General features: G+C 42.3%; 1 protein-coding gene across 1 annotated transcript; it reads left to right on the top strand.

Annotated features, from left to right (window-relative positions):
- The first annotated feature begins 258 nt into the window (after positions 1 to 258).
- On the top strand, positions 259 to 11,302 carry tnnt2a (troponin T type 2a (cardiac)). The gene is made up of 11 exons (XM_079493737.1): positions 259 to 307; positions 1,636 to 1,665; positions 2,996 to 3,029; positions 4,151 to 4,217; positions 4,710 to 4,826; positions 5,006 to 5,083; positions 5,246 to 5,356; positions 6,511 to 6,620; positions 6,784 to 6,874; positions 7,074 to 7,114; positions 11,090 to 11,302. Exons 4-11 carry the CDS (start codon positions 4,161 to 4,163, stop codon positions 11,121 to 11,123), a joined length of 639 nt encoding a protein of 212 aa, XP_079349863.1. The 5' UTR covers positions 259 to 307; positions 1,636 to 1,665; positions 2,996 to 3,029; positions 4,151 to 4,160; the 3' UTR covers positions 11,124 to 11,302.
- The last annotated feature ends 4,276 nt before the right edge of the window (positions 11,303 to 15,578 follow it).

The following is a 15,578-nucleotide window of genomic DNA, read 5'->3' as shown; positions in this document are numbered from 1 at the left end:
CATGAGAGTAGGCCTACTTCTTCCATCACTTCTAAGAAGACACACCCGCCCATTTCGACTGCCACTATTAAATACACAACAGAGGTCATTGAAAGGGGAGACACAGCGTATTAATGTCAATCAGTCAGCGAGTCATTAGTGCAAAAGCTATCAGTTATCACCAGGGAAATTGCACGGTGAGATATCTCACTGTTCTCGTGTATTTCCTTTTCCACCCCAGAGGCCCCGGAGGTAGAGGAGCCTGCGGCAGACGAAGAGGCAGCCGAGGAAGAAGAAGGAGAAGTGAAGGAAGAAGAGCAGGGTGAAGGTATACTAGGGCTGTCACGATTACACATTTAAGCTGACGATTAATCGTCACACAAATAAATTATTGTGATTAAAGAGTGCCGAGATACTGTTTTGTATGTGTCTATGGAGTTCATATTACTCTAATAGACCTCCAGGTGTGGTTAGAATATAGGGTATTGCAATATTTTTCTTTCCAAAAATGTTACAAAATAGCGGAAATAGTTAATCTACAAGCTCATTTCTGCTAACAGTTTTGGAAAAATGTTGACAATTAAACAAAAATAATTTTGATTAGGTAAAGGTGAAGGAAGCATTCATATTATGCATACTGTACAGCCGTGAAATCAACAGCAGACATTTTAAAAGGATTACTGACAGTGTTGCTGACGAGACGAGAGAGTGCATGCCTGCGTCAGACAGACACTCAAATGATCTCACGTCCGTCCGCGCGCGCGCACGCTGCACTCTATTCTGGAATGTGACAGTTCTGCACTTATATAACTCAGGCGGAGTCTATTTCCTACCTGTACTCTGTATGTCTCGCTCGGTCTGTCTCTCGGTCTGTCTCTCGGTCTGTCTGTCTGTCTGTCTGTCTGTCTGTCTGTCTGTCTGTCCTACTAATCCCTCTTGCATTGTATCACTCACACTCTCTGTTTAGTCACAGTGGCTACACAGTCAGGATTCCCATCAGACTCCACCCAATAATGTGGTTAATTGTGCTCTGAACTGGGATACAGATCAGTTAAAATGAGTCAGTATCGTTTTCCGTTGGAGGTATCTCTCACCACCATACTGTGTCTGTGTGTAACTGTGTATGTGTGATAAGAAAACAGAAGGACGCGCATGCACACACCTTATCATTGCTCTTGTGATCTTTCTCCTCTCATTCTCGTTCTCTGCTCTCTAGCATCTTATCTGTTTGCATTCCTGAAACACCAGGGGGTAGAGAGACATTGACTGATTGACCATGGTGTTGGTATGTAAATATACCAACACCATGGTCAATCAGTCAATGTCTCTACCCCCCCCCCCCCCCCCCACAACACACATATAGTACGCACATACACAGTTACGTGCACACACACACACACACACACACACACACACACACACACACACACACACACACACACACACACACACACACACACACACACACACACACACACACACACACACACACACACACACACACACACACACACACACACACACACACACACACACACACACACATCTATGGTATATCATTCACCAGTGTCAATATGACGGACTCGGCCATCCACTGGAGTTATGACAGTTTTTAAACAATATCTACTGTATGTTGCTTGCTATGTTTCATTTCAGATGGAGAAGAGGAAGGAGAGGAGGGTGGAGGTAATACTGAGAGGTGCAACGCTTAACCCAACTAACCCATTATAGCAACTCATTATAGGTGAAAGGTTTCTCATTATAGGTGAAATGTCAGATCTTGAAGATCTGACATTTTCACTATTTTAGCATGACACTGACACAAATACTGCTTATTAAGTTGTCAATCAATTTGTTGATATATAAAAGATTGTAAAAAATAAATTAAACAAATCTAATAAAAATACATGCTTCTTGATTAATCGAATAATCAAAAAAGAAAATAATGCATAGCTGCAAGTTGCAACCCTAGGGGTCACGGTGGCACAGTCGGTAGTGCTGTCGCCTCACAGCTAGAAGGTCCTGGGTTCGATTCCCGCTGAGGACGCTGTGGGCGCTGGGGGCGTGTTCCCTCCTCCACGTCATCAGTGCCCATACCCGAGGCGGGGTTGGCGAAAGGGCCTTTCTGTGTGGAGTTTGCATGTTCTCCCCGTGTCCCCTAGGGTAGGTACCCTCACAAAAACATGCCGTAATCCTGGTCTCTAAACTACCTCCCCCTGGCCAGCCGGGGCGCCCGATGGAGGGGAAAGGAACTGGTCGGAATAACGTGTTCCTTCCACGCGCTACGTCCGGCCGGGGAAACTCTCCCCTGTCGGGTGAAAAGAAGCAGCTTGGACTCCTCATATCATGCATAGAAGGAGGCATGAGGTCAGTCCGCTGCCCCCCCAGGTTGGCAGAGGAAGTGTAGCGCCCAGGATTACATTAGATAATTGGCACTGGGTGAAAAAAAAATTGGTTACAAAATTGTGGGATAAAACAATAAAAATAAAAGTTGCAACCCTAGAATGATGTATCATGAACAGTTGAGGACTTGTTTGGTTTGGAATGGCTGTATACTGCCAAGTGCCAACCAGGTTCACTCATCATCATTATCATCAGTCATGTGCACTGAGGCAGCACATGTCACGCTGCATGATTGACTGACTGTGTTTCTGTGTAGATCTCTGTGTAGAACACATAACAAGTATTATTACAATGTGAGATTAACCCATTTAGGCCTGACCTGTAAAAGAAAAATCTTCTAAATCCTCCAGTTTTCTGAAATAAATATTTTCACGATTTAAAAAAAATAGCAGACCTACAAGCTCGTAGCGTGCCACTCGGTGGCGCGCTATGAGCTTGTAGATCTGCTATTTTTCAATAGCTAAATTATAACATAATGTTTAAAACACCAAAAGGGGTTCCCGGAACTTCCCGCACAAAATTGGTTAATGTTGTCAGCTCTCTGTGAGTTGTGTTCTATTGTCTGGGATTTCCCACATGCATGGAATCCTGTCTGTCTTATTCTTATTCGCAGAGGGAGAGGAAGAGGCTAAACCCAAGTTCAACAAGTGAGTAATACGTGTGCACACACACACACACACACACACACACACACACACACACACACACACACACACACACACACACACACACACACACACACACACACACACACACACACACACACACACGCACACGCACACGCACACGCACACACACAATATTATTTAGGATTTTTCAAAAAATAGCAAATACAGCAGATCTGCAATCTCACAGTGCATTGTGATGCTACAGTATGAGTTGAGTTGTGAGCTTGCAGATCAGCTGTTTTATCAAAGTATCGAAGAAAGTGTAAAATAAGGCTTAAGTAATCAATTGACAGTCAATATTATTGCCCAGCCCTAAAATGTGTGTAGACTTCTCTAGTCTCTAGACGTATGTCTATATTGTATGTCACTTGGTTACGTAACGTGCATGTATTGTTCCACTATTTTCTTTGTTTCTGCTGTTACTAACCCAATGACCTCAGTCTGGTGTACATAAAAGCTTTACCTTACCTCACCGGGTACACTATGTACGTGTGCATCCCACACTTACAATTACATAAAGGGCGGATTTTTTCTGTGACATTATGTGCCTGCCAACACTCTTCATTTACATAATTATGTCATCCACATCCACGGAGATTAACGACCGCCGGGCCGCATTATGTTTTCACAGTACATTCCCTTCTTGCTTCTCTGTAGCACACACTCACATCCTCCACTCACACTCGACAACGCCTCCTTTAAAAACATCAACCTATACTACTGTATACTATATTATACCGTACTACTATACTGTATGTAAGCTGTATAAGTCATTGACTGGAGTCCCTCAGGGCAGGGCCCCCTCATTTTTTCACACCATACTGCATCACTGAAAATAGCTGTACAAGTGAAATTGGAGCGAGGTGTCTGTCTTTTGTTTTCCATTCTTGGCCGTAGGCGCTCACTACTCAGCTGACAAGCTAAACTCAATAGGATGAAGGAAAAATGTAAAAGTGATAAAGTCTCTTTCAGCTTTAAACAGTGCATTGACATTCATTTATTTCCTTTAATTTTACTGGCATACATTTTCCTTTTCACAAACCCCATTTTTTAACAGTTGTTTTATTTGGGAAGTTTTATTTTTTTATTTTAATCCACAGGCCGTTCATAATGCCCATGAACCTCATCCCACCAAAAATCCCGGATGGAGAAAAGGTGGATTTTGATGTGAGTACTACCAAGACTACAGAGACCAATAAGCAGAGAGGCTGGCACCAACCTGCTCGTTGGGAGCAGTTGGAGGTTCAGTGTGTCGCTCAAGAACACTTCAGCACTAACTCAGGGGGAGGGCAGCCCCGGGATCCAACTGGGAACCTTCCGTTTCCCCAAGCAGCCGCCACCATCTACACGCTCACTCGCTTCGAGCGTGTATATGTGCTACTTTTGATGCTTTTGTGTAACGCTGTAAGGCATTAATTTATGAAAAAACACAAAAAGTTTAAAATATGGATATAAGAGCAATGATAGCTATTCTAAAGGATTTAGAAGATTTTTTTTAAATCAGCCTCATGTCTCTTATTGGGGTCAATCTAGAACTGGCATTGATTCCATTGAGTATTTTCTAGTTGAGGGAGCCCCTGCACATACATGGGGCAGCAGCCCCGGTGCCAGAGACAAGAGACTTATAGTGAACACCTACTCACCTAGCTGTTTCAACAGGACATCCACCGGAAGAGGATGGAGAAAGACCTGACGGAGCTGCAGACACTGATCGAGGCTCACTTTGTGAACAGGAAGAAGGAGGAAGAGGAGCTGATTAATCTCACTGACAGGATTGTGAGTGACGCGCGCACACACACACACACACACACACACACACACACACACACACACACACACACACACACACACACACACGATCTGACATGATCAACAACACACATACATACAGTATATACATTTACATCCATCTGAGGATTGGGATTTGATCATAAATTGAACGATGCATTCTGCAGGATAAGCGTCGCTCAGAGCGATCGGAGCAGCACAGGATCCGCAGCGAAAGAGATAAAGAACGACAGAAACGTCTGGAGGTAACGTATGGTTGAACCAAGTTGCTGTGTAATGAATGCATCAGTGTTTTCTGCACAGACACCACCCCTACATTTTAATGTCTTTATTTGGAATTTCAGTTTAAGACATATTAGAACAATATTTCTCACACACGCATCTCTAAATCCCTCTTCTGCCTCCAGGACGACAGGACTCGCAAGGAGGAGGAGGCAGCCAAGAAGAAAGCGGACGACGACGCTAAGAAGAATAAAAATCTAACCAGCCTCCACTTTGGAGGCTACATGCAGAAGGTGGTGAGTATAGATACTAGGAGGAGAGCCCTTTGGAGGCTATGCAGAAGGTGGTGAGTATAGATACTAGGAGGAGAGCCCTTTGGAGGCTATGCAGAAGGTGGCGAGTATAGATACTAGGAGGAGAGCCCTTTGGAGGCTATGCAGAAGATGGTGAGTATAGGAGAGCCCGTGAACACCCCTGGGACTTTCGCTACAAAATAAATATGTATACTTTCCGGTACAACAACGCACTTATAACAGACTTTCAACTAAAATCGAATCACCTTTTGAAGTATTTACACAGTGACAAGCGTCGCAGTCCCACCCTCTTTCATGACGACGCCAGGCCCAGGAAATGATTCCCAATGCATTTTTCCCATAGACATTTCAAAAAGTATTTATTTAAAGACGGTTACACGGCGGACAAAGCCAACTCGAGTCGTGACAACTCATGACAACAAACACAATATTTTGGACCAAACAAATAATTACAAAGAAGAAAAACAACAAAAAAAGTGTTGTAACCTGCCGTTTTTTTCTTCTTTCTAATTATTTGTTCGGCCCAAAAAATTGTGTTTGCAAATTGTTGTCATGATTTGTCACGACTCGAGTTGGCTTTGTCTGCGGCGTAAACGTCTTTAAATAAATACTTTTTGAAATGTCTATGAGGAAAATGAACGGAGAATCATTTCCTGGGCCCTGGTAGGGGGCGGGACTGCGACGCTCTATACCAGTGGTTTTCAACCCTTTTCATATCAAGGTTCATTCGGCATTTGAGCCACGGACCACCATTTGATTGAGATTTAGCCTCTCAGACCCAAGACTAAAAAATATGTTGTTGTCGTTGGATAAGATTTTGTCCACAATTCCATGCTGTATTGATGTTAGTACCATAGGAGAGATAACAGACAAAAATTTATCAAAATAACAATTCTTTTACATTCTTTAGCGTAATTGTGTAGACTTCTTGTAAAGTAATGCAGATGTTTAACAATAATTTAACTCTTAGGAGTGTAAAATTAAACCAAATTAATTTCACGCTCTCAAAAGTTAAAGTTCAGTTGGTTACCAACTCTCCATCATTTAGCTGGGGAGTGGGGACCACCTGGAACCCCCTCAAGGACCACTGGTTGAAAACCACTGCTCTATGACCCTCCTCCTCCCTCTTGTCACAGGCAGCGCAGCGGAGCGGAAAGAGGCAAACGGAGAGAGAGAAGAAGAAGAAGATACTGTACGACAGGCGTAAATGTCCGGAGATCGAGCACTTGAACCAGGAGGGACTCAAGTGAGTGGAGCCATGCAGCGCCAGTGATACAATAATATTATTTATATATAAGGCTTTTGTGAGGGGCTCTTGCATCTGTTCTTTTTAAACGGGACTTGTACTTTGATGAAAATAACACTTGACTTCAAGTCAAGATATGATCGTCTGTGTCTGTTGTCCACAGGGACAAAGCCAAGGAGCTGTGGGAATGGCTGCACCAGCTAGAGGCTGAGAAGTTTGACTTACAGTACCATTTTGCCAGACAGAAATATGAGGTCAGTATTACGTAAAATATGCCACACAGCAGGTGGTCTAGGACCCCCAGGGGGTCCTCAAGAGTTAGGGTCCGCCAAATGTTTGTGTGATGGGAAACATTAGCCGAAAATAGCAGAACTGCAAGTACACAAAGTACAGTGACGTGCAACATACGATGGAACTCAAGTTGATTATCATTTTGTTTCTTTTGTGTTTCAGATAAATGTGCTCAGGAACCGTGTGAGCGACCACCAGAAAAAGTGAGAACATTTTCAATGCATCACTCAAACGCAAAAAAATAAATAATACATTTTAGGAAGGAAAAGCCACCACGGTGGGCTTCATAAATTCTGCCCTCTTGCCACACACTCGCGTAGGTAGGTAGGGTGAGCAAAATGTCGGGGCACGGGGCAGATAGTATTTCAGCAGCTATTCCAGCTGCCCGAGTTTCCCAATGGTGAATAAGTAAGCTTCCGTTGACTTCCGTTGACTTTTTGCAAATTAACCAACACATTCTACAAAACCTAAACCTTTACATCTACACAGGGGTTGACACCAAGGTCTCAGAGGCACTTGGCCCGTCAGGCAACAATTAGCCTACAGGTCATGTTCTACTTGCCCAAAGGTCATGCGCACTTGCCCGAAAAGTAAATTGTCCATTATAAAATGATAGATAAATCTGGATTACGTTCTGGGGCGGTGCGATAAAAAAACGTCATACCTCAATTTTTATGCCAAATACCTATATAATCTGGACTTCACACCATATTTTTAAGAGCAGCAACAGTGAAAACAGCACATTATAGGTAAACAGTGCTCTGTGCTCTTATTTTACATTCCACAGACCAGAAGACAGAACACTCTGGCCACATCGAGGCGTTTTCAGACAGATATCTCATGTTGTGTAACTTGCGTCTCCTCCTCTCGAGCGAGCACTTGCCCGGTCGGGACACCTGAAAGCAAACTCCACCTGCCCGAAAGTGTTATTTACACTAGGGGCAGGTGGGCTGAAACCTTATAGTGTCAACGCCTGTCTAGGTTAGACAGGCTAACCTAGTACCAAGACCAATGAGTGTATAGGCTACTGCTAGATAGGATGGGTCAGAGACTCACCTCAAACTGGAGGTTGGGGGGACATGATGTCATGATGGGGTTCGGTTCATCAAGTTCTTGGTTTGCAGCTTTCTCCACTGTCTGTTGTTGCAGTCTTTGGGTGGATGGACATGTTGTCAGGTTGTGTGTGGCTCTCACAGTCTCTGTCACTGTGCTATTCATATTGGTAGTATAGGTACTAGTACCCATTCCAAATGGTGACCGCCCTAATGTGATGCTAAAAACATTTGGCCTCTCACAGTCACTGTCAACTTCTGTCTCGCGCTGCCTGTAGAAGGTCGTTTCCATGGAAACGAAGCTGCGGCCAATTGGACGAAAATATCATACATGGCTTCTTCTTCAGGCTCTTCTTCGCCTTCCACAAAAAATGCGTGGCTAAAAGCCTAGCTTATATACGTAAAGATACTAAAATAAAAATGTTCTGGTTTCTTTGTTTACTTTACAATACATAGCCTACCTGTAGTGTAGCCTATAGGCTAATTAACCATGCAGTGCAGTCACTTGTCTTGAGACAGAGATGTTTCTGTCGTAAACTTGCAAAGTAGAAGTAGTAGGTAAAAGGTGGTACACCAGCACCACGACGTCATAAATCCATAAAACAAACGTCCCTTCTGAAGTGTGTCAGTGTGTGTGTTGTTGTCATTTCAGGACAGCGGCAGTTCAACGAGCGCGCGCTCACCGCGCTGCGTGCAACTGTTGCCAGATTTTGCGAAAGAAACCACCATTTTGCCACCAACCAGTTGCTTCCTTTTGGCTGTTTTTACTAGACCTGACCGCGTGTTTCTCTTGCACTATCTGGCAACAATGGACAAGGCTACTGTGTGTGGGTCGTGGGATCAAAGTAGACATTTACTGTACTGTATAATGTTGTTCAATAATTTAACATTGAGGTAAATGCCTATGTGCCGTTGCCAAAACGTAGTGAAATAATTGGTATAGTAATTTGGTATGTTGCAGTGGTTCTCAAACCATTTGTAGTAACTCGGGCCTTGAAATATATATATATATATATATATATATATATATATATTTTTTTTTATTATAGGCCTATATATTTTTTATACACAGCTCCCATAAATTAGCCTATACATTGCTACTTTTATATCACCTAGTTATATTAATGGCATATTTGTGTACCGGTAGTTCTGATTTAATTCTTTGTCAGCCAACTGAGCCAAGTCTGGCCTCTAATGTTTTTTAGGGTATTTATGATGTAATGTTTTGCCAGCCAAGTCTATGGACTTTAATGTTTGTTTAGGGTAGTAAATGACAACGTAAGAATCATGTGATATAAATAATGCCCTCGCTGCGCCCTCACTTCACAGTTCACATGCATGAGCATCTTAGGTTTACAGATGTAAAACAGAGGGTGACATTTGTGTTTGTGCAAGCTATATAAGCTATATAACCCTATCCTGCAGTGGTGGTTCATTATCAATTCCGAATCTATATAGTGGACTGTGATGGCGTAGGTTCTGTTGGGGAATGGACAATGTATTTCTTCTCTCTGTCTCCCTATGGACAATGCATTGATCCTCTCTTCTGTCTCCTTGTGGACAATTATTTATCTTCTCTTTGACTCCCTATGTCTGATTTCTATCTCCTTCTCTTACGGAGGAAAGCCACTTAAAACCCTTTGTCTGTTTGGAATGAAGTGGAATTCAAAAACTTTTTCGAATAGAATACTATAGCTGAGCAAAGCTCTGATCTGACCTCACTCGCAACACAACCGCTTGCCGTGCATGATGCCTGACTGCACTGATTTGCGGAGGCTGCCACCCTTTCATATTTGGGCAAGAATGATGTCTGATGTATACAAGCAGCACTTCACATTTAAACTGATACAAAATCATTTCCTAAGTGATCGATATTGGTAAACCAAAGGTGGTGTACTGTACAGTACAGTACAGTAATATGAGTGTGACCGTGATGTCTTTGTGTGCGGTGGTTTGAGTTTCAAAGGCACTCAAACAGACTTCTGTTAAGCATTTCATTCATTTCATTACAGGCACTTTGATGATTCCAGAGAAAATGCACACGTCACATACACAAACACACACCGACTAAATTTCAGTATTACACCTACTCTACCTGATATGGGTAAGGTTGGTATAATAGAGACCTACTGCCCCTCTAAAAGTCGGACTCAAACTGTATCATAATAAGCTTTAAATATCTGCCGGTACACAATGTGCTTTTAGTTTACATTCACTAGACTAGACGGTGTAGTATGTCCAACATACAGACACCGGCCGCCCCTCTACCAGTTGTTGAGCGTAAGCCGTGACAGTTGTGCATTGACTGTGCTCGGCATGCCACTGTGCGTGTGTGCGTGCGTGTGTGTGTGCGTGTTTCTTTATGTGGTAGTAGAGTATAACAGTTGTTATCTTTCTCGTCAGTAATTTGATGACACTTTGAGGCCAAAGCACTTCCTTCCAACACCCCGCATTTTCCACCTGTCATTCTGCCACTCTTCAAAGGATCCCTCCATCCCTCCAGACTATGACTTTGACTAATGACTATACACGTGTGTGTGTGTGTGTGTGTGTGTGTGTGTGTGTGTGTGTGTGTGTGTGTGTGTGTGTGTGTGTGTGTGTCACTGTGTGTGTGTGACAGTTGAGGACAGTTTTCATGGTCCTCACTTAGAGACAAACATTTTGTTTTATGGTTTAAAAGAAAATGTATTTTGGGAGTCAGGTTTACAATTAGGATTAAGCATGTAGAGTACTGTATGTATAGTATGCCTGATCATGTCGTTTAGCTGCGCACCAAAATAACATCTATAAAAGTACGCCCTAAGATGTTGACATTCTTACAAGTATTAGTCATACCACATACCTGTGTGTGTGTGTGTGTGTGTGTGTGTGTGTGTGTGTGTGTGTGTGTGTGTGCGTGCGTGCGTGCGTGCGTGCGTGCATGTGTGTATGCATGCTTGTTCTTTTTTGCCATGGCTGGCGGGGAGATCCCTAGTGGCCTCAAAATGTCACAAATGTTCATTCCCATTGTTCTCGGGTTGTATCGCTGCAGAGTGCTGAGTGTGATCCTTTGGAAGTCATACTGTGGGAAAGCGTCTCTCTCTCTCTAGTCTCCGACAATGAATCTCTGTGTGTTTTTTACGACAGCTCCAAGAGGACCAAGAGAGCCCTGAGGAAATAAAACTCTCTGCTGACAGAGCAGATCAACCACCTGCCCCGCCCCAAAACAGCCATCGCCTCTCTTCCAAAGCTGTGTGTGTCTCACCACCACCATACAGCTCCACCCTGGCATCACCTGCTGCTGCCTCGCCCGCCTGCCCCAAACATTGGCTGCTTTCCAGACAGTTCCTCCTGCTATCATGTTCCCTTCTTCTGTCTGTCTGTCTTGTTGCAGTGGGCTCCTGCTCTGTACTTTAATTATTAAACCATATAACCGATTTGTTTCCCGTAAAGTGTGAGTGTAAATAAAAAATGATTTCAATTCAATTGTTCAATTGACGTCGTGTACGTCGTTAGCAGTGACGTCCCACCGACATTTTTCTGCATGTACCTGTATGTGTGTGTGTGTGTGTGTGTGTGTGTGTGGGTATTTGTTTGTTTATGTAGTTGTTTATGTTTTATGAACCAAACCTAAAGGCGGTCATATCATATCAGACATTGCATTACAGTCAAGTCATGCATGCAACCACCAACCAGACAGAGAAGCAGAGACAGAGAGACAGACACCTTCCTGAAAACTCAAGCATTGACATGTCTATGTTTCAGACACAAATGTGCTCGCAGAGGGAACACCCAGAGGCCTCCACCCAATCACACACACCACAAATGATTAGGCATCTCACACACATACCGTACACACACAAACGCACGGTCGCACGCACTCACACAGATGAGAACAAATGAGTCACTTTCATTTTGCTCTGGTGAAAGTTATATCTGTGATTCTCAGAACATTCTGTCCGCTACTAAAAAAAAGGCATTCCAGTCTCCTAGTTTGAACGAACAACTGACAGTAGTTGGAACACAATTCCACAATTTGTAGAAAGTTCAAGATACTTGATCAGACCTGTGGTTGAACCACAATACATCGATTGGCATGCAGATCTATGGTGGTATGAAACTATTCTGATTCTTGGAAATAATATGGCCTACCTCAGGGGTAACACTTGAACAGTTTTGATGGTATCGTTTAGTGTCTAACCTGTGGTTAGACGCTTTGTAACTGCAATTTGTGGGAAGGCTGCACAAAAAGTATTTCACTGACTATTTTACATGCAGAAAAAATTCTCACGTTTATTATTATTATAAGTAAAAGTATACTGCAATGTAGAAACACTCTGGACTGTTACAATTAAAAGTCTGGTAATCAAACCAAAATATACTTTAACCCATTTTGGGCGGGAACCCCTTTTGGTGTTTTAAGCATTATGTTATAATTTAGCTATTGAAAAATAGCAGATCTACAAGCTCATAGCGCGCCACCGAGTGGCGCGCTACGAGCTTGTAGGTCTGCTATTTTAGAAAAATCGTGAAAATTTAGGATTTAGAAGATTTTTTTTTAATTTTGAGGTCAGGGTTAAGTACTAAAAGTAAAATTACTCATTATGCACAGTGTACTTGAACCTAGTAACTTCCCACCACTGTTGACAATAAAGTCAAGTTGAAGTAGAAGACAATCCGCCCCCGGGACACTGCGTTGTTCATTCCTGTCACATCGGTCAGTGCTGTGTGGTTCTACAAACTTCACACCTTCCTCCACAACATGCTTACATAACAGCCAGGAAGGAAGGATGGATGACGGGTAAAATGCAGACGACACATCTTGCAGAAACCTCTTATATCCATATTTTTAACTTTTTGCGTTCTTTTGCGAATTAACGGCCTGCTTGCTCACACTAAAGCATCAAAAGTAGCAGATCTGCAAGCTCGAAATGCAGTGTGAACAAGCCACTCGTTTAGAGCTTGTCGATCTGCTACTTCTGCTATTTTTTTATCCTAAAACAAAGACTTACTGTATGTGTAAATAAACTGTACAGTGATAAATAGCCCGAAAAACACAAACAAAACATAAACAAAACATGCATTAACCCATTTTGGTGTTATTGAAAAATAGCAGATCTACAAGCTCATAGCGTGCCACCGAGTGGCGCGCCACGAGCTTGTAGGTCTGCTATTTTTGAAAAATCGAAGAACGACTGACATAGAAACATAGCTTTTTCAGAAAACTGTCAGGATGTAGAAGACATTTTTAGAATCTGATCTCAGGTCAAAATGGGTTAAAGAAAGGTGGCATTGTATCTGCATAGCAACCACTTTGTCTTGAATATATGTATTCTGTCTCTGTCTCTACTACATGCAAGGTATTTTATGGGGTGCATACGTTGGCCAGACATACGAACAGTACAACCAACAGGCATTAGTCCGACAACACCGTTGCTCCCAACATGCATGGCCGGGTACAACTAATCCGTGGCTCCCGACGTGTGGCAGGTTAAAACTAACCTGTGGCTTCCTCTGTGAGGTTAGGTTTAGGGTTTTGGCTTTTGGGTAGGGTCGGGTGTCAGACTAATGCCTGTCGGATCAAACACATGCACCCGTATTTTATAACAGTCAGAACTTAATAATGGATCAGTATTGCAGAATGTTCTGTCCCACAGTAAAACTGGAGAGACAGAACGAGGACAACATGTACTGTACACAGAGATGGTATGGAAAAATAGCTTCTCACACATTTAATCAACATCAAAGAATAAAGGCACTGCCATGAAAAGAAACATTTCAGACATTATTTACAAGAACGCAGGTCAATGACAAAGGCAAAATCATGTCTCGAAAATGTCACTAATTGCTTGTAAATTCATGCAAGATGGTGTTATTACGATACATGAAAAACTGCTGATCCGAAAGCAGATGTTCTTTCAGATACTTCTCATAGTACACAGATTTTTGGCACGGATGAAAATGTAATACATTCAAGAGATAATGCAAGACACCTGTTTTCAACTGCCTTGGTTTCCAAGGAAAGAAAACGCCATTTTCACTTTTTGCGATCATTTAAGATTAGGCCCAGATTATGTAAATGTATACTGTTGTGATATGCACATGAAAAGTCTGGTTATTGTACATTGTATATTCATATATGTTTAATGTTTTGGATCTTACAAGGAAACAGTGATACAGCATGCATACTCCAAATTTACATTCCAAACCTCCACTCCACCGTCGGGGAATAGTTTAGTCAGAACCTATGCATGTCTGAGCAGGTCTCCAATCCATTATGCTTTTTATTGCCGAGGTCTCTCTCAGCAATAAAAAGCATTAATAGATTGGTCCTGTACGAACTATAGGTGTAACATTTTTATTGGTGTAACATTTTTATTGCCGAGGTCTCTCAGCAATAAAAAGCATTAACCCAATTTAGGCCCGACGTCGAAAAATAAAAACAAATGTTCGCTCTGAAAGAATATATACCGTTTCAAAGATTTGTGCCGCATTTTTACGCTTTTTCAAAAATAGCAGACCTACAAGTTCATAGCGCGCCACTCGGTGGCGCGCTATGAGCTTGTAGATCTGCTATTTTTCAAGAGCTAAAGTATAACAGAATGGGTTAATAGATTGGTACCGTATACGTACTATAGGTGTAACGTTGTTACATTGTTTCACACAGTGTTCATTTGTTTTTATGATTTCCTCGAAGATTCACAAAAGATTAGAGTTCCATGCTATAGTCCTCCCTGGTGACAAATTCTAACAATTAACATCTTATAAAAAAAAAAAAAACAATGTTCAGTATATTCTTTCTGTCATTTATAGTTATGATAATCTTGAATGAGAACAATGCAATTAAATTGGGGGGGGGGGGGGGGGGGCACAAGAAGCAGTTTTGGTTCCTTATAAAAACTAACATAGACAACATACAGAAATGGAATAATAAACAGCTCGATCAATGAATGATGCATACAGAAAAGGTAAGAAAAACTGTATTTCCATATACTATTATGCTACTACTGTATTTTAGAAATAGAATATTTACAGTGCTGTCGTGTGTAGCCTATACTACTTATTTCCCTTTTTGGTTCGTTCATCCACTGGCTGCTATTGAAACCTAGACACCTCCGCCGATCCCTACTCTCCAACCTATTCAAGCATGATGTTTGAGAATCAATTCACTATTTCACTACATCTTTTAGAGACATGCCGCGTGCTCCTCAAGGCCACATTACTTTGGGACAATTATCGGCAGTTATTCGTGGCCCTTTGCATTGCATAGCCCAGGCTCGGCACGGCATGGCACCAAATTGTTCTGCTTCAGATTTGTACTTTGTATCTTCTCTTTGTATTGGGAGGGATGTATTCTGTGTATAATTGCTGATGTTAGTTTTTGATGTCATTGTGACCGAAGGTCGCAGTTCCCGTCACATTTCCCGTCAGTGTGACATCATGTGACATCATCAGGGATGGAGATGTGGAGACCCTGATGTCATAGTAAATGCGACCTGCTGTCGCAGTTAAGCCCATAAGCCCATATCATTATATGTGGAGATCCCTGATGTCATCAATATTGGCCAGCAACTCTACATCTGACCTCAAACCCTTAGATCTCTATATATGGATATATGTCAGAACCTGTTCTGAC

The sequence above is a fragment of the Electrona antarctica genome (assembly GCF_951216825.1).
Source record: "Electrona antarctica genome assembly, chromosome: 2".
NCBI classification, from domain to species: domain Eukaryota; kingdom Metazoa; phylum Chordata; class Actinopteri; order Myctophiformes; family Myctophidae; genus Electrona; species Electrona antarctica.
Note: the sequence above shows the minus strand (reverse complement) of the source record. Positions and strands in the feature narration are given on the sequence as shown.